We start from the raw sequence: 23493 nt of genomic DNA, 5'->3' as shown, positions 1-23493 counted from the left end.
TTTTTTAATACTTGGAAAATGTACATAATATTCAAATTGTGCTACTTGTTGAGAAGACTTGTGCTATCACTGTTCAAGCTAACCATTTTCAGCTGACAACTGATAAAACGGTTGAAAAATGCCATAAGGTCTAGACACACCAAACCAACATCAATGAACTAGCGGCAATGACATCCGGCTGTGGTGTCGCCTCACACTGACAGGACCAAAAAATTAAAATAATGAATTTTAAACTTGAAAACACCACAAAGACTACTACAACCTACAGCCATCTTCAAACTGTGTCTACACACTTCCACTGATGGTGAAGACAACAACCACCAGTTTAACGCATCAGATTTAAATCACTTTAAATTATACCAGATTACGATTTCAAATTATTACCAGCTCATGGACGATTCATTTTTTTTTTTTACTGTTTACTTTCTGCATGACTTAACAAAAATACTGAAATGTTTTTTTTTTCGAACACTCCCTCGCCTGCTATTCATCAGGCCTCATCAGGTAAACCCATCCCACTTCTCTCACTCCTCTGGTTGCCATGTTGTGCAAGGAATTCAAACAATGCATTCAGTGTTACAAACTCAGTTTCAGGTTCAACTTCAATTTTACCTGTAAAGCAGATCAAATTTCATAATTCAACGTTAACTCAATTTATATCAATCACAGTGTTAATTTTGCACATTTGTTGCAAATCAATTATTGAACAACTTTAAAGGCAGCTCAGAAGACAACTGTGCCATTATTCAGCTCAATTCAGTTCAAGACTTTTTTTATCCAGTAGTGTCACTGAAGTCAAATTGATAATATTTAAGAATTTTAATTGTCTTATAAAACACTGCTCTGTGTCCAGACCAGTGGAAAAGACATTAACTTGGTCTATCCGTTTACTGCCACTAATTAATGCATTAATAATACACCTGACACTTCACCTGTAAGATGTGTGACACCTAGTCTTCAAACTGTTGCACTAATCTGTTAAACTTGAGCTCTCAGACCTTTTAAATTAAACCGTGCTTTCAGAAAATATAATCCCTTGTTCTCTTTCCCTTGTGTTGAAGTCAAGGAAAATGTACATTTTAAATGTAACATGACATGTTTATTTTTAATCCGCCAGATGGCATAAAAATATAGCTGACTGCCTGAGAAATACAATTTTCTTTGAGGGGTCACTGGCACAACAGATCAGCTGGAGGAGGACCAAAGCTGGAGAAAATTATACAAACTAAGAGCAAGCCATCTCATCCCAACTGGACAAAAAAGTCAGTTGGTAAAGAAGTTTTTACTTTTTTGAACTTGCAGAACCTCACAGGGGGGTTTGCAGAGTCTGTTTGACACAAGAGTTTTATTTGTTTGGCCGGACATCATTTTTTTTCAATGGTCTTCCTTGTGGAACTGGAAGACTTTAGATGTTGACATTAAATGTTTCTCAAATTCCATAATCAAACTGTCTTCCAACAATATAGTGGTAGAAACATAAAATAAGATCCAACCTCAGGGCTACTATCTCCAAGACCATGTAAGTGTTGGGCACATAAGACCGCAGCAAGAGGTCCAACATTTCCTCGGCGTCAGAAGACACATCACATCATCGGAGGCCTTCAGAGGCACAGCTGAACACTTCACAGTGCCTACAAATATTTAATATTCTACCAGATCCCAAGATCATCAAGATCAACAAGGGCAAAGAGATTCCTCTTTGACAAGATATTATGATATCAGCAGTCGAACAAGCTTCATACATTAGTAAAATTACTTTAGATATATAATCTTACACAATTATTGTTACTATTGTAACTAATATGGTTCAATCAGTCATTTGGTTTAATTTCTTGACACTATGGCTCCCATTTTTTAGTAGTAGTAATAACAATAACTGGAACAGCCAAGATTATTTTGGCAAAAGTCATGATTACAATCCAATGTTTCAAGTGAAAATGCTTTTTTAGAGGAGTTTTTTTCAATTGAATACCTTTTTATTTCAAATTATAACATCAACATAATAAGTTGTGTTTAATTTGACAGAGAATTCACATAAATGTCAGAATGTGTTGCGAGTAATAACTTCAAAATAGCTAAATATTAGTCTAGTTGATTTCATTTTGGGCTACCAAAATCTGAAGAGTGCCTGCCCAAAGGGCTACCAGGGATTTTGACATTTTGCAAGCCTTGTCGATGAATCGGCCTGGATGCCATATTGTGTATCACTAGTTAACCTACCAGACATTTTCATTCATTGAACAGAGTAATTATAAAAACTGGACGTAAAAAAAAGAAAAAAAAATTGACCTGCAATTCCATTAAGTTTAGGTGTATATCACGTGTAGACGTGCCTCCCACTTTTAATTCTCATAAGAGCAGACAGACACACACAGGGCATTCTGGAGTATTTGAGCTGTCTGTTTGCTGGTGGGTGACCGGCAGAGCGCCAGTGGTGCAATTCAAGCCCATTCCACAGATTTAAGTAATGCTGACACCACAAGCCTCAAAACTTCAGTGCATCCTCTAAGCTGAGAAAGGGTGTGATCTCACCACTGGCAAGGGAACCCTTACGTAACCCAATGAGTTTATCTAGAAAGACATGAACTTCAATTATCTGTGTTGTTTCTGGGCAAGAAAAAATTTCTACTCCTCTGCCACTGACCACTAACATTGCAGAGGTCACTGGAGAAAAACCGAAATATTTTACAATGTGGACATAATGCAGCAAAGTCAAAAAGACCCACAGACTCCATACGAGACATGAACCTAGATCTTCAAGTTTAAAGTGGCAGCGAGTTTGCTAATTTATTATATATTTACTGGAAATTGTGCGATTTTATTCGGCAGATCAGCACAATTGTTCTCTGCATTAAAAACAATTGAACATATTTTCATTATGCACAAAGAGATTATTGACAATGTGGAATCTGTCTATTAAATCTATCAACTCTGTGAAAATATATCTTTCATTACCAGTTTTATCAATATGAAAATAAATGTTTGTCTATTCCTCAGAAAATTGTTGTATGGCTTCAGAAGATTTAATACATCTATAAAAATAAAATAAAAAGTATGGGATGGCAATTTTAGAAAATGATCATGCATTTTGATGATCTCCACCTCATTCAAGTGTGAATAAACATAATCATATCATGTGCTGATTAAACATTCAGTTTTCAACCACCGGAAACCCAACAGGCATATTTAAAGGCCTCAGTTGTCTTTTTTTTCTATGCATGAAAATAAATGAATACATAAATTTAGACTACATTTCTAAATCTCTTCTTAAATTGAGAACAAGACCTTCTTCCTTTCTCAGCCTAAGCAGATGCCTATAGTCTCAAGGAAAAAGGAGAAACATGAGACAAAAACAGCTCAGAGGAATTTGACGAAGGTGTCAGAACAACATGTGAGAGCTTGTACCAATATTTCTTTCTTAAATTCTTGTTCTTTGTAAAAACATTTCAGAGTATTTTTGTGTCTACTGTGTTTTTATATAACAGCTGTAAGTGCCTATGTATAATGTATGGTTGCTTGCAGTGGACTGAAGATGCTCCATAAGAAACTTAACAAGGCAACTGGGGAATATTCAAGTTCTACAACTGTTCTCATTTCACTTGGCTGAGTGGTACAGTATATGAAATAAATTTAGAGAAAGAAAGAAAGAAAGAAAAAACGTTCCCAAATGGAAGAAGTAAAAAAGTAAATATTTCGCATTTTGTAGAGGAACTGCTGCTGAGAGTCAAAATCAATCAACCTCCTATACCAGACCAATGACTGATTGGTAGAAATACAAAGAATATGCACTTTATTTAAAAAAATCTGTATATAATTCTAAGCTAGTATTTAAAAGCGTCTTTCACACAATAATATTTTAAAAGACAATATTTTAAAAGAGCTATAAGTCGTAAACTTTTAACTTTAAACAATGCATTCAAGTCTTTGTCATAAAACAAGTAAATGGCCTTAGCTTGGGTATATTTAATGGTGCTTATGTTTATGCTTCTATGGTCAGGTTTTCTTGTTATTATCGTCCCACATATTATGCAACTGACCCTGGAAATATATTTTACTTCAACATGTTAATGAACCACAGCCATGCCAGCATCGCTCTCCAAGCCATGTCTTTCCATAAAGGCTGAGGGTCTATCAGAACATAGAAATGCATGTACATGAAGCTTCTGCTTCTGTGGTCTCCTTGTGGTATAGTAGGAGTGTGAATTTTAAAACATGGCTCTTTCCTAAACCAGATCCAGGTAACATTTCAAGATCCATCTGTTAGGTCCCGTAGAAACCTGAGGTCATTTTCGAATGCACTCTCGCCCATGCCTACCATCAAACCAGTGTCCTGTACTGACTACTGAATGTCCCCTGGTCCCACTGGGCACTGATGGAGCCAGAGATGAAACTGCAGTGTGGAGACCTCAGGCGAGCTCTGACTTTTATCTGATGGAAACCGCTTCAGTATAGGTTTTGCAGAGCCCAGACTGATTCATCTGTGGTGAAGAACAAACTGAGCTCGACCAGTGATACCTTCCACTGGATTCACAAGTTTCCCAGTTAGTGTGGGTTACATAACATCCTCATTCATAGTTTTCAGGAAAGCAGGGACGGTGTCCCTGGTGTGAAGACAGTTTCTGTGAAAAGACATCTGACGTGTGCTGCAGTTTTGTTCTGTATCAATTTTCTCATTTGTAGCGAGAAATGAACGTTTGTTCACGAGACAACTGTTGTTCTATTCATTCATTGGTAAATGAGAGACTGGTGGCATTTTTGAAACCAGCCTTGACCTCCTTTGAAAATAGCAAAGTGACAATACCACAGGAGAGGATAGCACACACTCCAAAACCACAAAAAATGGTATCCTAGCAACAGGAGACTGAAGCTGGAAGGCTTCGCTTTATTCCAGAAATGCAACTAGAGCTTAATCTGCTCAAATCTGTCTGTGTCTGTAAGCTACTTGACTAAAGCTATATATACAGTATATATATATATATATATATATATATATATACACCTGTATATGAAAAAAAAAAAAAACTGACGACTTCTTGGGATTGCAGATATTTCTATTTTTTCTCTTGTACTTTACCATCTTTTGCGCGCACACACACATATATATTCATTACATTTTAGTTAAAAAGTTAATCAAATCTAAAGATGGCACAATATTTTCATTGACTCTCAAACACTGTAGATTGTTTGTGTGCTTAACCTCATGTCAAGAAGACGCTGTGTCCAACGCTATGAAAGTAAATTCGTAAAATCAAATGTATTTTCACTTCAGAGTTTAGGCTCACGGAAAAGACTGGTTTAGAGAGACTTGCTCTTGGAAATACTTTGAAAGAATCACTGGAAAATTAGATGATATTAATTGCACATTTTGAGAAAACTAAAGCATTTTTTGACCTTGCATGCATGTTCTCCTATTGTAGGAGACTCCCAAAACAATATTAGGAGCCTTTAAGATGACATAATAGAAGCATGTTAACTGAACCTTATCGCAAACAGGACAAAATAAAATTATTCAGTTAATAGTTGAAAATAAACAGCTTCATCTAAGCTAATATGGATGTTGCTTGAAAGACAAGAAAGGATAGATTTATGTACAGTATAGCTCTGTCTGATGTATAAAGGTCTGTCTGTCTCACAGCTCCTAAAGTGTGCTCCTGGGATGTTGCTGCGTGGCTAAAAGCTAAGAGCACCTAAGAGCAGAAGCAAACCATCTAAGACCGCTTAAGAACATAATCATTCAGAGATGCTGTTCTTCTCTTGAATATCCATTTGGCTTTTAGGTAAGCTCTACAGACTGCTGGAGACTGAATACAGCAAAAACCACAGCAAGGCAGTGGTCAAGAAAATATGATGACAAGAAATTTATCCATTTTTCTAAACTATAAATATTGGCTTGGCCTGTTGCTAAGCAGGATGCTTAATCACTGAGGTCAGAAAATATAAGTACAGAGAAAGAGAAAAAAAAAAAAACTATCTGCATCATGGCCGAATTGCCGCCACAAACTGAGCATTAATTTTCAACAATTCAGCAGTTCCACAGTTTTCCAGAACGTGCTGCAAATTTCCAAAGTATGCAAAAGTCCATAATCCCATAATTTTCTTAAATAAGAGCACTGTTGTACTGGTGAGGGCACACACTGCTCCGATCGCATCCTCACAAGAGCACTGGGACACCAACAGAGATTTTAACCCAGCTCAGAAAGTTTTCCTGTCTGCACACATGCCCAGGGCATTCAGGCTTGCGGATGATCAGATCTTTCTAGCAAACATGAACAGACAGACCCACAATTCTTCAAAAGCAAGAAGATATATGAAGATCCCATTTTGGAGATTTTAGGCATGGAGCCCCTAAGGGGACTTGGTGAGTGAGGAAAAAAAGAAATAAATAGAGATAAGAGGAAAATTATAATCTTCACATTCTCTTACAAAAGAACTGCATTCTCCCAGAGATGGGAAGTAACAAAGTACAAATACTTAAATTTTTCTGGTTTCAGTACTTTACTTCACTAGCCTAACTTCTTACATTCACTCTTTATTTAAATTTTTTTTATACAAATAACGTACTCTGTTACGAACGTAACCTCGGTTCCCTGAGATACGGAACGAGTATTGCATATGGGGAAAAGCTCCTTTTTTCCTCGATACTGAAGCCTTGCCAGAATGGGCGGGGCGAATGGCTATATAAGCAGGTAATCGCCAGAGGAAATCAGGTCATACGACTGAAGCGACAACACTAAACCCGCAGCCTTGTGGCACGGCATATAACGCAGTACTCGTTCTGTATCTCAGGGAACCGAGGTTACGTTCGTAACCGAGTACGTTCCCTTTCGATACTTCACTCATACTGCGTATGGGGAACGAATTCAACCGCGCCGTGCCACGGAAGGGAACGACAAGACTTATCTTGAACACCCTGGGGTCCAGAGGATAAGTGAGAGGGCCGGAGCCATCGTACCCTTGACGCTACACTGCTAAGAGGGAGCTAGCTCCCTGGAGGTGGTATGATGACGGAGTCTGCTAGAGGCCGTCGTATCAAACCGAAAGAACCCGAGCATGCAAGGTCAGGATATCCAAGTTATAGAATCTGACAAAAGAGGACGGCGAGGACCAGCTGGCCGCCTTACAGATGTCCTTGATAGAGACACCACTAGACCAGGCCCATGAAGAGGCCATCCCTTTAGAAAAGTGGGCTCTTACTCCTATGGGGCACTTAAGGCCCACAGAGGAGTAACAGAGCGATAGCTTCAACTATCCAATGTTATAGTGTCGGATATGGATAGTGTCGGATGGCAGGCGCTGATTAGGGGCCTGAACACTGAAGAGTGTGGAAGAGGAAAACTGCTCTCTTTTTGAAAATGTGAAATATTTATTGTGTTCGCCATAACAACGGCGCTTTGAAGTCTCAGTGAGTGCAGCCTCAACGTGGGGTTTTCCCAGGCAGAAAACACACTCACCATGGCCGTCGTCATCATGCAGAGGGGCTCTGCATGTGCCACAGCTGTGACGCAGCATGGCCGCCGCCATTGCATTAAAAAATCGTGTTAAAAATGCTCTTCTAGAGCGGTGAAAAGGGTTGTGGTAGGTGTAGACATTAATAAATCATAACTTTACAGTAGCATTTTTCTTGTACCCACTGTTTTAGTGGGAGGTAGGAAAATCTGACAGCGTATGACAAATCGACAGAACACCGGCGCTGCAGGCGGTCTCAGCTGGTCCGCTGTGGTGCCTCTTCGATGGCGAGAGCTCGTTCCAGGCGAAGGCGTTCAGCAAAGATCCAGCGAAGTGAAGTCGTCGCTGAAGGAGTAAGATCTGATTTCCTCTGGCGATTGCCTGCTTATATAGCCATTTGCCCCGCCCATTCTGGTGGGCTTTGGCGCGCTCCATCGCCGCAGCGCTGTCATTGGTTTAAAAAAGTTTACAGATTAAACCAATGGCAGTGCAGTTGCACTGCGTTATTGAAAAAAGGCTTCAGTATCGAGGAAAAAAGGAGCTTTTCCCCATACGCAGTATGAGTGTATTCATTCATTGTATTCATTCATTCAAGTATCGAAAGGGAACTGTACTTTCTACTACTTACATTTTCAAACCAAGCTTATTACTTTAGTTTTAATCAGCAGAAGAGTCCTCTCTTTCTCTCTAAATGCACAAATGGCCTCACATCCATAGTACCCCCACCCAATTTAACCGCTAGCAACAGTTAGCAGTGGCACCACATTACATCACTCATAACACAGTATGCTAAAGGACATCATTATTATCTGTTTTAAAGTTACAGTGGTAATTTAGCTGACAAATATTCATACTGTTTTATAATACGTTTAGAAGGAGCTAGGGCAGACAATCTTTAGGAAAATTAGCCATGACCATACTTACTAAGGTAACAACAAATCATGGAATTTGTAGTAAAACTATTTTTATACAAATGGTAATCATTCCACTATACAATTATGGTTACTATACTTTTACTAAAATAAAATCATAGTTAATTTTCACTAGGGAAAAAATGACGTTCAAAGTTCAATATTAGGATTTTTCTATAATAAATTGTCATAGTGTAGTAAATGCTGTACTAATTTTGACATTAGGCAATTAATAAGCAAGAAAATATAGTTATTTTACAACGGCCCAACCTAATTATTTTATCCTTTTTTTATGCAATGGCTACACCAAAATTTGTGTTTTCCACGGTTTTAGAATTTGTTGTGGGTGTATGGGACGGCCTGGATGATAAAACAGGTGGCAGTAATGGCTAGTAATCTGTACATCAACTTTTTCCAGAGTATTTTTAAACACTAGTATCTGTACTAAAGATGTGTGTACTTTAGCCGTTTCTGATTTCCCCAAGAAACTTTACATTCTCGAACGAAAGTATTGCATTCACCAAAAAACACTGTGAGCACTTGTAAAAGCATTCTTATTTCCATCAAAAACATAAATAAAAGATAACATATCATAATGTGAATAACATCAAAATAACACTAAATGAAGTTAATGACAATATTTTCTAGCAGAAAATAATACAGATGTTAGGAAAAAAGGTCCAGAAATTGCATGGCACAAATTGGACAAAGTCATCAGAATAGCATCTGGGACACTGGGACAAAACGTCAAAGGTGAATGAAAGACACACTCTGTGAATCTGTGTAGAGAATACGCTCTCCTGGCAGATTGCAGAAACAGCTGACGATCAAAAAATCTCCCTCCAAATTAACCTCTGATGACATTGGGGACACTTAAGTTAAGTGTCAAAATATGAAGGTCAGTTTGCGTCAACAGAATGGGAACGCTGATTGTGCTGTTTGGAGCAGCTAGTGCCCTGCCATTGTGCCACCTGGTTACTTCATTAACAACTGAATTACACAGCATTTCATAAGGCAGCAATAAAAAAACAGATAATCAATGCATTCCCACTTGGACAAAGCTTAGATTAATGCAACAAATGGCTCTACAAGCTCAAGTCAAATACTGCTTGTGGACGTGCTAAAAAATAGGGAAATGTAAAACTATAAACTTTATATTTTCGCAATCAATAGGTGAGTAGCCTGAATGGCTAAGTTGGTCTTCAGAATAAGAAAAATAAGGCTGGATTTGGATTCACCTGACCAGTGATTAGACGCATTTATTTTACGGACAAGAGAGGAGGACAAGTTCATGTGTTCAAAAACAATTGGTTCATTTATTTCCTCTGCCATCTCTCTGAGCTCATATAATACAGGTTTATGGATCACTCAAAGTTGACGATTCAAAAACCATGCAAAACAAACACAACAGGAATGTATTCAACTCCACTTTAGGCTTGCTGCAGTAGTTGGCGTTACTGGTATTACCCAGTGTTTGGCCGTACGCCAATTACTTTACTTGCATACCATGGTACCGCCCCCACTGTAATTGAGCTTTTCTATAGAAAAAAAACCCGAAACAATTTAGTTCAGTTGGACAACGGATGCTACAGTTGTAAGCTGAAAGTGTCTGTTCTTCTCCGTACGACACGATCTGCAGAGGCGCAGCACAGTTCAACAGAATTCAGATTTCAGTAAACACGCAAAAAAAGTAAACTCTGAGATGATGGCGGGGGATTTTTCAAATTAAATTTAAAATAGTCCGTTATATTTTGATTTGAAAAGATCACTTCTTAAACCAGAGAAGGTTTAAAGTTTCTGTTTTAGTCTTGGAAAGCGAAAGGTGTAAAGATGTAAGCAAAACAGACAAACACCTTTTCTTGTAAATAATGATACCAAGATCGCAAATTCCACAGCCCTGCCCCCTGGTGTTACCCGTAATAAGGTTTTTGCTTTTTGTGCAAGTTTATACAAGAACAGTACGAATATTTCTAACTTCTTAAATTATGAAACATCATTTCTTTATTGAAGCGTCAACTTGGGGGACCATACGCGTGGACTACATGAACTGATGACAGAGAACTCAATGCTCAGTTTTGCTCACTCAAAAACAGCTGTCCACCTTAAGAGTTTCACACAGATCATTTACAGACATACAACTTTCCTTTCATTAAGAGAGCAAATTCTCTATCTCATTTGTATTGTCTCATGTGTGGTTCAATGTATGAGCCTTATTCATCTCTCTCTCTCTCTCTCTTTTTTTTTTTTTTCTTTTAGAAAGGACTGACTATTGTTTTAATAAGGAATGTGGGAATTCGTGACAGGCTGCTTTCTGTCTGACTAAAGCCAGCTGAGGGTGTCTATGCACCAAATCTCTCCTGGGCCAAAAAAGCACACAAAAAGTGTAGAAAATGGTCTCATGTTGAATTTTTTTGCCCTTTTAATCTTCCATGGATTCACTAATGTCCTACATGCTGTGACAGAACACATAGGATGGTTTGTTCAAGAATAGCATGGGATTCATCTGTCTTATAAATACAGGAAATGCAATTTTTAACGCTGGTCACCAGAGTGAAACACCCTTTAAACTTGTAGAATATATTTAAGGAAAGGAACAAATCTTACTAAAGAACTCTGTTAAGTTATAGGGCAATGCAATATGGGAAGTTTCTAGTGATTCAGAAGACCATGATAAGCCGGATCAAGTGTGTTTAATTACAGTTAAACCTAAAATCCTCAGTACTGTGGCTTTCTAGGAACAGAAATGGATAGCTCTTTAAAATAATAGAAAAGAATAAAAGGATGAAAATGATCTGACATTAAAGTTGAGAAGAAATTCCATGAATGTTAAACAGCATCATCACACAAAGACGAAATCTGCGGGCTTGGCAAATTATTGAGTTGTGAAGAACCGGCTGAGCTAGTTTAACAGGTTCACTTTGACAATTATTGGGTAACTGCTCTCATTCTTACACTGGGCTCAGTGATTTTACTACTCCCCGAGACAAGATAAAACATCCCTCATGAGGTATCTCAAGGCAAGAGCAACATACGCCACTGAGAGATAAGCCTTGTTTCCAGTACGGTATGGGTTCAGTACAAAATACTATAGTATGCAATTATTTCCAATGAGCAGGGAGAGCAGGGAGAGCAGCAATAATATCCCCCTAGGGTAAACAGAACAAGGCAAATATCATTAATATATTTAATGATATTTAAATGTATACATTATTTAAGTAAAAGGAGTAAAAAGACAAGTCCTGACTGTGCGAAAGGAGGAGTTGGGGATGGAGGAGGGTAATCTGCTCCTGAGCAAGTGGAAAAGCTGCTGCATAATACTGACTAGAGCTTATATAGGAATGCCACATTCCTATAAGTAGAGGTGAACTGCTGAGAATCAGCTGATGCGAGTCTAAAAGAGCAACAGAAACCCAAATAACTGATATTTTGATGGAAACTATAGTTATGGTAAAATTGTTGGCATTTTAGGCATGTTTTCGTGCCATTGAGCACAAACATCAAAATAAACTCAGTAGAATTTTTTTTTTTCTTAGTAATTGTTCCATTCACAGTTCCTATTTTATTCATAAAATATAATTCCTAAAACTAATTTGTCAAATTTGTCAAGTGCATAAACTTCTTTGGTGTTTGTATTCCTTATGTAAGCTTAGAAATTATGTTTTAAACAAAACAATGGTTTCAAATATTCATGTTTGGGGACTGTTTCAAAACAAAAAGTTAACCACTTACATATTTTACTATTTACTTTTGACTCCATGGTTCAAAAATATTACATGTAAACTTGATTTTAGAATAAAAAATTGAGCACTATATTATTTAAAATATAACAAAAAGTCCATGTTGACTGACACAATTCACATTGCTGTACAACGTATGAGCAAGAGATGGGGATTTGAAACCATATAATATACGGTTTATATACATGAAGATCAATAGAACACCTGTTGAATCTTGTTTTACTTTTGAAATCGGAATTACAATCAAAATGTAGATCATTTCATATATGTATAGCCCACAGAAATCATTGTAAGAATATACTAGTAATGTAGTAATACATCCTGTCTGTGTAAAGGCTTCAACTCTTGAAACCATAGAGTTGTAAGCATTTGTGCAACACAGTTTGGGATTTAACACTGTGATGAAATATGAACCTGTCTCTGATGATTACTGCTGCACCATCTGTGCATTGGGATGGCCAACGGCTCAACTGATTGATGAGAGCCCTTAAGGAGGAAAGAGAGCATGGGACCTCATAGTCACACACTCTCCAACCCATCCACTCTCTGGCCTTAATAGCCAATGTCTCCCACAAAAACCTCCACGGGTCCCACCTTGCTCACTTATCATCTTCCTACGGCTGTTAGAATGTCTGAAGAATCCCTGTGGAATGAAGACACATACTCCAAACATCTATGTGCTCAATCTGACGTTCTAATTAAATGACACTGCAACACATTTTGACTACAGGCCACACATATTGACCCCAGGGGATTGAACCATGATAAAACTTATTTTATTGATCAGACAAGCTGGTAAAGCGACAGGCCTATTTAAGATCAAAGTAGATCACCATGTTCACAAGTGCACAAGTGGTGATTCTGATCAAACTGGTGAAGAAAATGCTGTGAGGATTCTGTATTTAACCTCAATATGTTTTCCCCGTTTGGAACCACCTACCCACCCCATCCCAACCATCCATCCATCCACTTATCATTTTGTATTTTTTTTCATTGGGTCGAGATTTTTGTATCATGTTTTACAAGAAAATACTATTTCACATTTAATTTAATGTGCTATTAGCCGTGAAAATTGCTTCGACATTAAATTTCGTATTAGTGTGTGTATAATATTAATGTAATTAAATTAAATATTAAACAAGCTATTTGTCACTGCCAGGAAATTAACGTTTTTATAGAAAACATTTTATAGTTTGTTATAGAAAAACAAGTTATGCTCAGAGTCCAGAGCCTCGATCATAACAAGCAACTTCCGAGTAGAGACCTGCATGACCGCGGGACCCATCGCAGCAGAGTGCGGCGCGGGACAACACTTGAGGGACGGGTAGAGACTCGTGTGTGGGTGCAGGAGAATAATTAGGGTGTGCTGACACTAGGGAATCTTAACCGTGCTGGAGCATGTTTGACCCCCAAAGCCTGGTTCGTTTGACTAGTGTGATCGTTTCATTTAGCAGTCCCTGGCTCAGTTGGAAGAGGTGGGCAACAGCGAGGTTCAGTTATATAGCCTATAGATCAGTGAGTGTTAGTGCTCACCGCGCCTGAGCGCAGATCTTCTGATACGTGTTGCATGATTGCGTCAATTTCTGAGCGGCAAAAGCAACAGATCTGTAAAGCAATATATTGTGAGAGGGCCGTGTGTTACCGTGTCCATTAGGACTCAAGATAATTAACCACAAAGTTAACAAAACAATTCACTTCACTGTGCCGAGCAATAGCGCTTCTCAGCATTACATTATATTTTGATAAGAGTCTTCATAAGACAGCAGACTTGAGACCTAAATGATACACTGTGAAACAATCACTGATTTTTTAAACACTGTGTAAGGCCACTTATACAAGCAATATTACAAGCTCTCAAATTGATTGTCAATTGCCATATATATATATATATATATATATATATATATAAATAGAGAGAGAGAGAGAAGCTATCCAACCCATCAGGAAGCATCTTCAGATGTCTGAGAGCCTGAGAGACAGGGAGAATCTTGTCCTCTCATCTGAAATCCTGGTGCTGCTGAAGTGCGGCTAAAGCCAGGCTTAACATGTCATTTCATTACAGTTATCAAACAGTCAGCTCATGTGGGTGTTTAGGGCTTGAATAGAGCAAATTTACTGGTTTCCTTTTATATGCCCTCCCACTGCACGAGAAACGAAGTCCACCAGCAAGTCAAAAATCCATATTCACGATTTACTTGTAAAAGCAATTAACATGGGACCTTCATTTAAGGCCACACTGACATGCAATACTGTTGTATTATTGATCTGAGGAGGTGTAGGTAATTAAAACTGGGGTAATTAGCTACATCTTCAGTAATACTGTAAGACTTAAACTCCTACTGTTACCTGTTAAGTATATACAATTAATATAATCATTTACATTTGTACATAGTTTACCCAAGCTTTGCAAGTTTGCTCATGTACAGAACTTGATACGAAAGCATAAGAAAATTTTTACCCTTATAATCTTAGCATTAACTAAATAACTCTTTGAAATCAAGTCTTCCATTTCAATGTTGAAGTGTTATAACTGTAGTTTCACAGGAGCATCTTAAAACAGCTTAAACCTTTAATCTCAAATATATAAATGATAAGTAGATTGATGAGCAATACTTTTAAAAACCCTGTGAAATGGCACGACAAGTTCTGTTTCTCAGTTTACATATTTCCAATTAAAACAGTGAGTAATGTTTTAACTTACACACATTCAACTCAAATGACCTCTACTTAAGTCTGTCAAACGTGTGGGAATCCCAATATGGTGGCACGGTGTCTTCATTTACTGCATCATCAGAACTCCAGTTGCTTAATAATAACTGCACATGCCCATTAGTGAAAGATGAGTAATCAGCAGGCTATTTTTGGTTTGTTTTCCTGGAAGACAAAGACTTCCGGGAAAGTTCACCCAAACGTAAAGCAGATTTAATTTAGCTGAAACCATGAAAACTTGGTGATTAATAAAATGCCACAAAAAGCCAACTGCTACTGTCACTTTGAAAGCCAAATCAGGCCATACAAAATTAATACCTGCGGCTCCTGATGATTCAAGTGTTATGAAGCTAAACGGTCGGTCTGAGCAATAAAAATTACATTATTTACAACATTATTGCCTGTAATCCATAGCCTCAGGTAAACAGTCCGGAGTGATGTCCATTAGCAAACCATTCTTCTGAACTGGTTTATTTTAGTAAACTGAATGAACCAGTTCACCAAATCGGACTGAACCGTCCGAAACAGTAGCTCAAGCTTCACAGACCTACAAGTTACTCAATCAAAAATCACTTTCAGATGTGTTCGACCATCACAAGATACTGGTATATGATCCTATGAGCTCTTTCAGCGCTCCAGTTGCTGATGAGCTGCTGATACAAATAAGTCAAACAAGCACTTGAATGAAGGGGCAAAATTAAAGTTTTTATGGTTTCTCAAGGTTTACGTGAAAAAGAGAGTTGTTTAAGACTAGCTTATACATTTTTTACGTTTTAAAACACTAAAAACACCCACGTTTCACATAATTATTGGGTGTTTTATTAACATAGTTGTGTATTTTACCTCATTACATGGTTTCGTACACAGTAGCATTTTTTTTTACCATCTTGGTGAACTCTCTCTTTAAATGTGTATTTCTGATACAAAAATTTTGTCAACATTTTAAGAGCGTACTGACATATGCATGACCTTAAAACTTAACGAAATGCACTGAGCCAAAAAAAAAAAATCTAATTTTGATTTCACTGGAGTTTTATACAATAATTGCAGCAAAAACGGTCATCTATACTCACCACTGAGTCCATTGGGATTGCTCCTGTGATGATGTGGAGCAGAGAGATCATCCATTGATCGTCGTATGGTGCCAATTTTGGTTTCTACAGTCTTGTGTATGTGATTATGATGATGGTCTGGGCTGCCAGCACTTCCACCGCTGGAGGTACTGCTCCCATCGCCAACATCTCGGACATTGCTCGAACCTCCATTCAGGTTGCTCAGACTAGACTGGCTGTCTATAGAGCTTCTAGATCCTGCTCCAGTCCGGTCTTCATCCAACATGAGAATGATCTCCTTTAGTTCTGCATTCTCCCGGAGGATGTTTTCCTGGTTCCCTTCCAGCTCCTTGAGCTTCTGCTGATAGCTGCTCACCTCTTTCATCACGGAGCTGGCCGTATGCCTCCCAAACCGCTGCCATTCCCGAGATAGCTTCTTACCTTTCTGCCGATCATCATCGAGAAAGCAGCAGAGCTCCCTGAGCTCCTGGTTATCATCCTGCAGTTTTTGGTTGATCTCCTTCAGATTACGGATCTCATGGAGGTGCACCTGCAGTCTGCGGTTGATGTCCTTCATCATGTTCCCATGTTCCAGCATTACGTTCATTTTCTCACTGTCAGTCCTTCTCAGTCTCTTGATCAAGTCCTCTTTGCTCCATCTGACCAGTTCATCATCAGAGATCTTACTTAGGTCATCATTAGGACAATGTTTTGCCATCATGATTCTCAGTCTTAGGGGTTAACACAGATCTAACATAGTACTATAATCAATCGCAATGTAAAAACGCATTCAAAAACTGATTAATGTATTAGACTGTGTAAGTATTTACGGGAATCATTTTAAAATGGAAGACTATCCATAAACTGATATGTATTGCTGACAAATTAATTTTCAAACATTCACCTTTATTATTAACGGCTCTCTTACCGATAACTTCGCTGTCATGCCTGGATTTATATATCCTAAAATATTCGTGACATAAAAATCCACGAGCATCGTTGTAAATGAATCGATGTTTTTCTCAAGAAAAATCAATCTTTAGACGCGCGTGATCTTACAGGTTTCAGGAGCAATATTTCAAAAAATAACAACCACAAACACCGCCTTCATTAAAAACATATCTGCGTTCACGTTAAAATTGAGCGAAAGCTCCAAAGATCAGATCAGAAGGGGTTAGCAGTATAGCTCCCCACGCGTGACAGTGTTCAGGGTCTCGGGTCCGGTTCCTCTGGACTGGAGTGAAATGATCCGAAGCGGATCTGATCTGAGCAGGTTCAGAGATGAGAGGCAAAAGGCAGGATCTGCCCTCTTAAAGAGACAGCACCTCATTCCCACAAACACGCTGACTGGATTTAATTTTATTTAATTGTTAAATAGATTATAATATCTGTTTCAATTACAATTAAATTATTAATAATTTTTTTTTTAATCATAATTACTTTTTCAGTTTTTTTCAATTTGAGTGTTGAACGGTTATTTGACGGAATCTTATAAATCTGGCAAATATATTCTGTTTCCCACGCAAACTACACAAGCATTCATCCATCCATTCATTTGTTCAATTATTTTTAAGTTAACAGAAAGACTAAACCATGGAAAGTCAACAAATGTTTAAAGACCAACCTATTGGTTATAATATAAAGTGAGAGAGGGGCAGATGGCTACCAGAGATATTTGACATTCAAAACAAATCAGAACTACAACTTTTTTGCAAAAAATTGAAAAATGTCATGATTTGATTACAAGGAAAAATACACACACCGGGTTCCAAATTATTATACAAGTGACCTATCAATAGGATTTCGATACAATTAATTAGGTTTTAAACAAGAATCTGACTTTTGTTTGTGTTGTTTTTCACATCATTAAAAAAAAAAAAAACATAATATGTGTTTCATACAGGACATCTGAGACCATTTTAACCTAAAATAGAACTGGAAAGTAAAATTAACATAAAATAAAATTAAAATCAAATAATTAAATAAATTGACTTTTTAATATTAACTGCAGATTTACACTGAGAAAAAAAAAACTGTATCAATTAATTAATTTGTAGGTTGTTAAAATAATATCACCTATGTTTGGGTCCAATCTCATGCTTCTATTTTCTCTCAAAATGTGTTTTGTGTGAAATGGAGTGAAACTTTGCAGGACTGCAAACCTTAATGTTTGAGTAATTGTTAAAATGTATTTAAAACCATAATAATAATAATAATAATAATAATAATAATAATAATAATAATAATAATAATAATAATAAAATCAACAACAACAACAACAACAATAAGTCTTCAGGATTACTAGAACAGGCAGGTGTTTTGGAGCTGGTTGGAACAACACTCTTCAGGACAGTGGCCATCAAGGAGCTGAGTTTGACGTGGTGTAACAAAAATACTTTATACTACTGCAGAACGGGATAATGGAGAATTTTGTTGGTGAACATCGCCCTCTAGTGGACAAAAAAAATCCATCCGGGTATTGCTCATTGGCTATGCGTGGCGACGAAAACATCGACTAACAATCCGTAAAAAAATAATTTGGGTTGGCTGGTACATAAAATCTTTTCCTTTTTAATATTTTACTTGAATACCTTAATTTTTAGCCCTGATCTAAATTAATTCTTATATTTTATCTATAAGAAAAGTATACAACGAAAGTTTCATTCTTTTTTTGGTACGTAATCATTCTTTTCTGGCACATAACGCATAAAAAGTGCTAACAATTGTACGTACACCAATCATGACATCGTTTTATATTAATGGTTAAAAACCATTTTATTTGTCAAATTTATCGTAACTGGCTCCATAGCTCAGTGGTTAGAGCACTGGTCTTGTAAACCAGGGGTCGCGAGTTCGATCCTCGCTGGGGCCTACGGGATGGTTTTTATTTAGACATGTTCATAGTATCTTTGCACCTTCGTAAAAAACATTTTTTTACAGTTACACCTAATAAGAAACACTACGTTAAGAGCAAAAGGCCACAAAAACAACTTTTATATTTTAATCATTGTGTTTAATCTCTTTGGTTAAGCAGCATATAGCGTGTAATATAAAACCATTTTAAAATCAGATTAACAGTATATGTTTCAGGTTTTTGACATGTATATATATACATGTGGCCAGTAAGCCTGCTTATATAATGTTCATATTTATATAATCTACACAATGTATTTAAACAAAAACCTTAAATCACCATAATGAAGGACTAAAACTGAATTAAATTAACCAGTAGTTTAATACTTTTAATACTTTTATGCTCAGGCTAATGTTTCAAGGTGATGTATGCAGCAGAGTTGTCAGAAAACAAGTGTTAACATGTATTATGAGCATTGTTTAATGTAGAAGGTCACTCCGCACTTAAGCCATAGAATTCCTGTGTCTTTAATGTCGAAAGGCTGTCCAGGAACCAAACTGAACTCAAATCTCTGAAGCAGTTTGCTGAGGTTAATATATATATATATATATATATAATATAATATATATATATATATATATATGTCATTAATATACGGCTATGGATTAGATGTCTACACATTAACAAGTGTTAATCGACATTTTAATTTCTTCCCATAACAAGGATTTGGAAAACCACCTAATGCTTGCAAGTGTTTAAATCAATTAATTAATCAGTATCATGTAATTAATTAAGTTTTATTTTTTAATTAATTGACAACCTTAATATATAAACAGTATGGTTGCATCCGAAATCAAATACTTCATTACTATACAGTAAAAAAAACAGTATTTACCATTACACATGTATTAGTTTCCATTATTTGTTTATAAACTATTATGCATTATTTGTTTAATTAATTTTGATCACAACAAGTTAGATTTGAAGACCTCATGAAATGGTAAGATCCGTTTTTCTATTTTATCGTCATATTTCATATTGTCAATGTTACATTTTCCTGATTGGTCTAGGGGAGGAATGAAACAGCAAAAATGGATGGTGGTGAAATGAATGTGTACAGACTTTTATTTAACGTTTAAAACACAGAATCATTGAAGTATGAAATGAAAGCATAGTAATTGACAAATCATATTCAATGTTTTAATTTTCCAAGATTACAAGCTGATTTTGGGAATGGAACAAACAAAACTCCATTAACTAGTCACTTTAATGAACCAGTTTTGTGTATTACAACCCACAGTGACCTGATGTGAGATCCACCAATCATAGAGTTTCCAGTACGTAGAATATCCTAGAATAATCTGGAATTAAGCCATACTATGCTAGTTTCATCTGGCCAGAGCAGAACTGGCCATCCGACTGAGTTTGATTTTTTTCTCTATTTCTGTCACCAATGGATGTCACCAATGTTTTGCTTCCTTGCCACTGTCGTCTTTGGCTTGCTTAGTTGTGGACACTTCATGTCTAGCAATATTGTTCATTATTTTAACAGAACTTAACTGAGCTGAGCTGGACGATGACATCACTGAATCAACAATAAACGGACTTTAACTGATAAACTGACTGCTTTTCATTGTTTTCTAGCATTATCAGCACACGTTTTTCCTGTTTAACACTGTAAAGCTGCTTTGACACAGTCTGTATTGTATAAAAAATGCTATATAAATAAAGGCGACTTTAATTGAGTTCTTCTGTTGGACCTAGCACTGTAACCCCACACTTTCACCAAACGCCTGGATGCTGCACTCGCTCATCTTTGATTCCAGAGCATTCACATATTAAACTATATAGACAATTCGTTGACATTAGCTCAGTCAAAACAGATGGCGGCTCTGCATCAAGATGTTGTCCTCACCCATATGAAAGAGCTTGGGTTAATGCTGAACGCCTCTCCAGTACAAAGGCCCATTTATCATGGAGTGGTTTGGGATTGGACGACAATGCAGGCAGCCATCAACAGAGTGAATCTAGGCCAGTCAAACACTGTAAAACAGGTTCAGAGACTGTTGGGTTTGATGGCAGCGGTATCCAATGTGATATCTTTTGGACTCTGTACATGAGAGACTTGCAGTGGTGGCTCAGGACCAAGGGGTTTTCCCAGAGGGGCAATCCACTTCGCAAAATTACAGTCACATGGCAATGCCTTCATGCCTTAATCATGTGGAAGAAACCTTGGTTCTTGTCCTGAGGTCCTGTGTTGGGAGCTCCTCGTCAATATGTAACGCTTACGATGGACGCATCCCTCACTGTCTGAGGAGCAATCAAGCATTGAAACACTTTCTCCCAGACCTTAGAGGCCATAATGCACTTGTTTACACAGACAACAGATCGGTGGTTTCATATTTCAACAATTGGGGAGATCTGCAGCCGTGACCACTTTGCAAGGTAGCACACCAGATCATCCTGTGGGCTCATAAGTATATAAGGCTGTGTCTGTACACATTTCCTCTGATTTTGTTTTCTCCCAGGAGTTCTGAAGAGAGTCCACTAGCACGGGGTTTGTCTGCTACTAGTAGCCCAATTCTGGTTGGGCCAAGTGTCATTCTAGGACCCGGTGGCCCTTTTCAAATTCTCACTATGGGAGATTCCGGTCAAGAGGGAGCTTCTTTCTCTGGCGGAGGGGTCAATCCTTCACCCTTGTCCAGAGTTATGGAAGCTATGGGTGTGTCCTCTGAGGGGGCACAACTCATATAATCCTGTCTCTCAACTGAGGTTGTTGAGACCATACTCCATTCAAGAGCTCCCACCAAGAGGAAACAGTACACCTTGAAGTGGGCTCTGTTAACTATTTGGTGTGGCAGTCGATAACAGGACCCAGTTAACAGCCTGGTTGGTTCAGTGCTGGAGTTTCTGCAGTAGTGATCCTCTGCAGGATTATCTACCTCCACCTTAAAGTTGGCGGCCATAGCTGCCTACCATGCCATTTGGGTGGTCAGTCATTGGGAAGAAACTGGCTATTGGCTCGTTTCCTCTGTGGTGTGTTGCGGCTGAAGCCAGCAAGCTACACTGTTGTCTTGGAAGGACTGTCTAAAGCTCTGTTAGACTGATAGAACTAAAAAGGAACAGGAAAAAGGATTTGTGTGAGAATGTCTTTGGGGACATCTTCTCCATTTGCTATTGCTGTCTTCCTTTTTTGTATCCATTTCTGTCCCATTTTACGAAGTTCTGTTGCATCTTTAGTTTGTTGTATAGTCTTACAATTCTTGGGGGGGTTCTTAGCTGAGGTCATGCAAATGAAAATAATTTTATTACCCTACTAATTTAGAATGACAAACATATATGGATAAATTGTCTTACTGTAAAAAATGGGTATCTGAGATAGAACACCATGCTATTTAAACACTGAAATTCAAATTCAAACAAATTCAAATCAACACCAAAAGCCGCCCGTGGATGAAAACCAGACAACTAAGTGCTGATCAACAGCTAATTTCACATTTCATGTGTTAGACCTTCCATTAAATTAAAGAGAAGAAGGGTGAAACCTTGCAAATGACGTCGAGTGTGACACAGTTGACCAGGTTATGCATGATGGAAGGTGTTTTCTTGTGGGCAATTTCTTCCAGATGGTCCTTTGGGCGCTCCGACATCTCGTTAAAAGTGCCCATCAAGCTTCGTAAGTATCTGACGGATAAGACTACATCAGCTGAGGTGCATCTCTATCTCATTTAGTAATTCAGAGATGTTCTTGACTCACATGCTGCTAAAGGCTGGATCCATGATGCGACGCTGTCTGCACCAGACGCCATGGTCCATAGCCGAGAGAGAGAGAGATCTATGCAATATGTGATTTATCATTTACGTAACACTAACTAGGTGCAAGTTCAAATCAACAAGACTGTGGCGAGTGGGGCGGGGCCGAGAGGCGTGGGAACGAGGAGTGAGGCCAGGTGTAGTGATTGGAGATGAGCTACACCTGCGCCCCACCGCCGGTCTTGAGTCCCACGTAGGAGATGGAAGGACATAAAACTGGAGTGACGACCGTGAAGGACGAGAGAGGACCAGGCCTGGGACATTATTTTATGTGTTTGGCTTTTATTTGTGCGCGTCAGTCGCCGTGAGGGGCTGACGCGCTGTTTTGTGTTTATTTTTGTAATTAAAGTTTCATTTTGATTGTGCGCCGGTTCCCGCCTCCTTCTTCCCGATGAATATGGAGATTTGTATATCATTACAGTGGTGCCGAAACCCGGGAGAAGGAGGGACGCGCTGCTGAAGATCCCTCGCCACTGTGGTGAATCCGCGGTGCCCTCGAGCTGGCGAGGTATGTGCCGCCAGGGACGCTCGAGGCGCTGGGCTGGAGCGAGTTGCCGGGGACGGGCGAGCTCGCTGCCGACCGCCCACGATATGGAGGGGCGGCTGCCGTCCGTGAGGGAGCGGAGGAGTCGGCGCCGTTCGCCAGGGGGCCGGAGCCTGCTGCCTCCGTGACGGAATCCGGAGGGGCAGGGAACGGGGGACTCCTGCCGGCTGCCCGAAACCGGAGGAGCCGTCGCCGTCCATTGGGCGGCGGAGGAGTGTCGCGCCGTCCGCCGAGGGCCGTCCAGTGCCACCGCCAGGCACCGCGGAGGAGATCACCCAGCTGGTGGAGGGCCGAGCAGCAGTGCGTCTGGGAACCGGATTTTTTTTTTTTCCTCTCTCCCCTCTCTCGTCCTTGTCGCTCCTCCTTCCATCTCCTTTTCTCTCGCCTCGTCTGTCCTACCCCCAGGTTCCTGCAGGTCCCCGTGAGC

The 23493-nt window shown here is 38.6% G+C and overlaps 1 protein-coding gene and 1 non-coding gene across 4 annotated transcripts in view; one reads left to right on the top strand and one right to left on the bottom strand.

The window, feature by feature from the left end:
• The window catches only part of LOC127938053 (coiled-coil domain-containing protein 85C-B-like), a 38152-nt gene extending 21033 nt beyond the window's left edge, over window positions 1–17119 (bottom strand). For all 3 annotated transcript variants that reach the window (XM_052534445.1, XM_052534444.1, XM_052534446.1), the window contains exon 1: window positions 15877–17119. In XM_052534445.1, the coding sequence (XP_052390405.1) occupies window positions 15877–16576 (700 nt within the window). In that variant the 5' untranslated portion in view covers window positions 16577–17119. The remainder of the gene's footprint in view (window positions 1–15876) is intronic.
• Window positions 17120–18654: 1535 nt separating this feature from the next.
• trnat-ugu (transfer RNA threonine (anticodon UGU)) lies at window positions 18655–18727 on the top strand. The gene has a single exon. It is a non-coding gene; the product is annotated as a tRNA-Thr (tRNA).
• Window positions 18728–23493: the final 4766 nt, after the last annotated feature.

The sequence above is a fragment of the Carassius gibelio genome, chromosome A20, assembly GCF_023724105.1.
Source record: "Carassius gibelio isolate Cgi1373 ecotype wild population from Czech Republic chromosome A20, carGib1.2-hapl.c, whole genome shotgun sequence".
Lineage (NCBI taxonomy): Eukaryota > Metazoa > Chordata > Actinopteri > Cypriniformes > Cyprinidae > Carassius > Carassius gibelio.
Note: the sequence above shows the minus strand (reverse complement) of the source record. Positions and strands in the feature narration are given on the sequence as shown.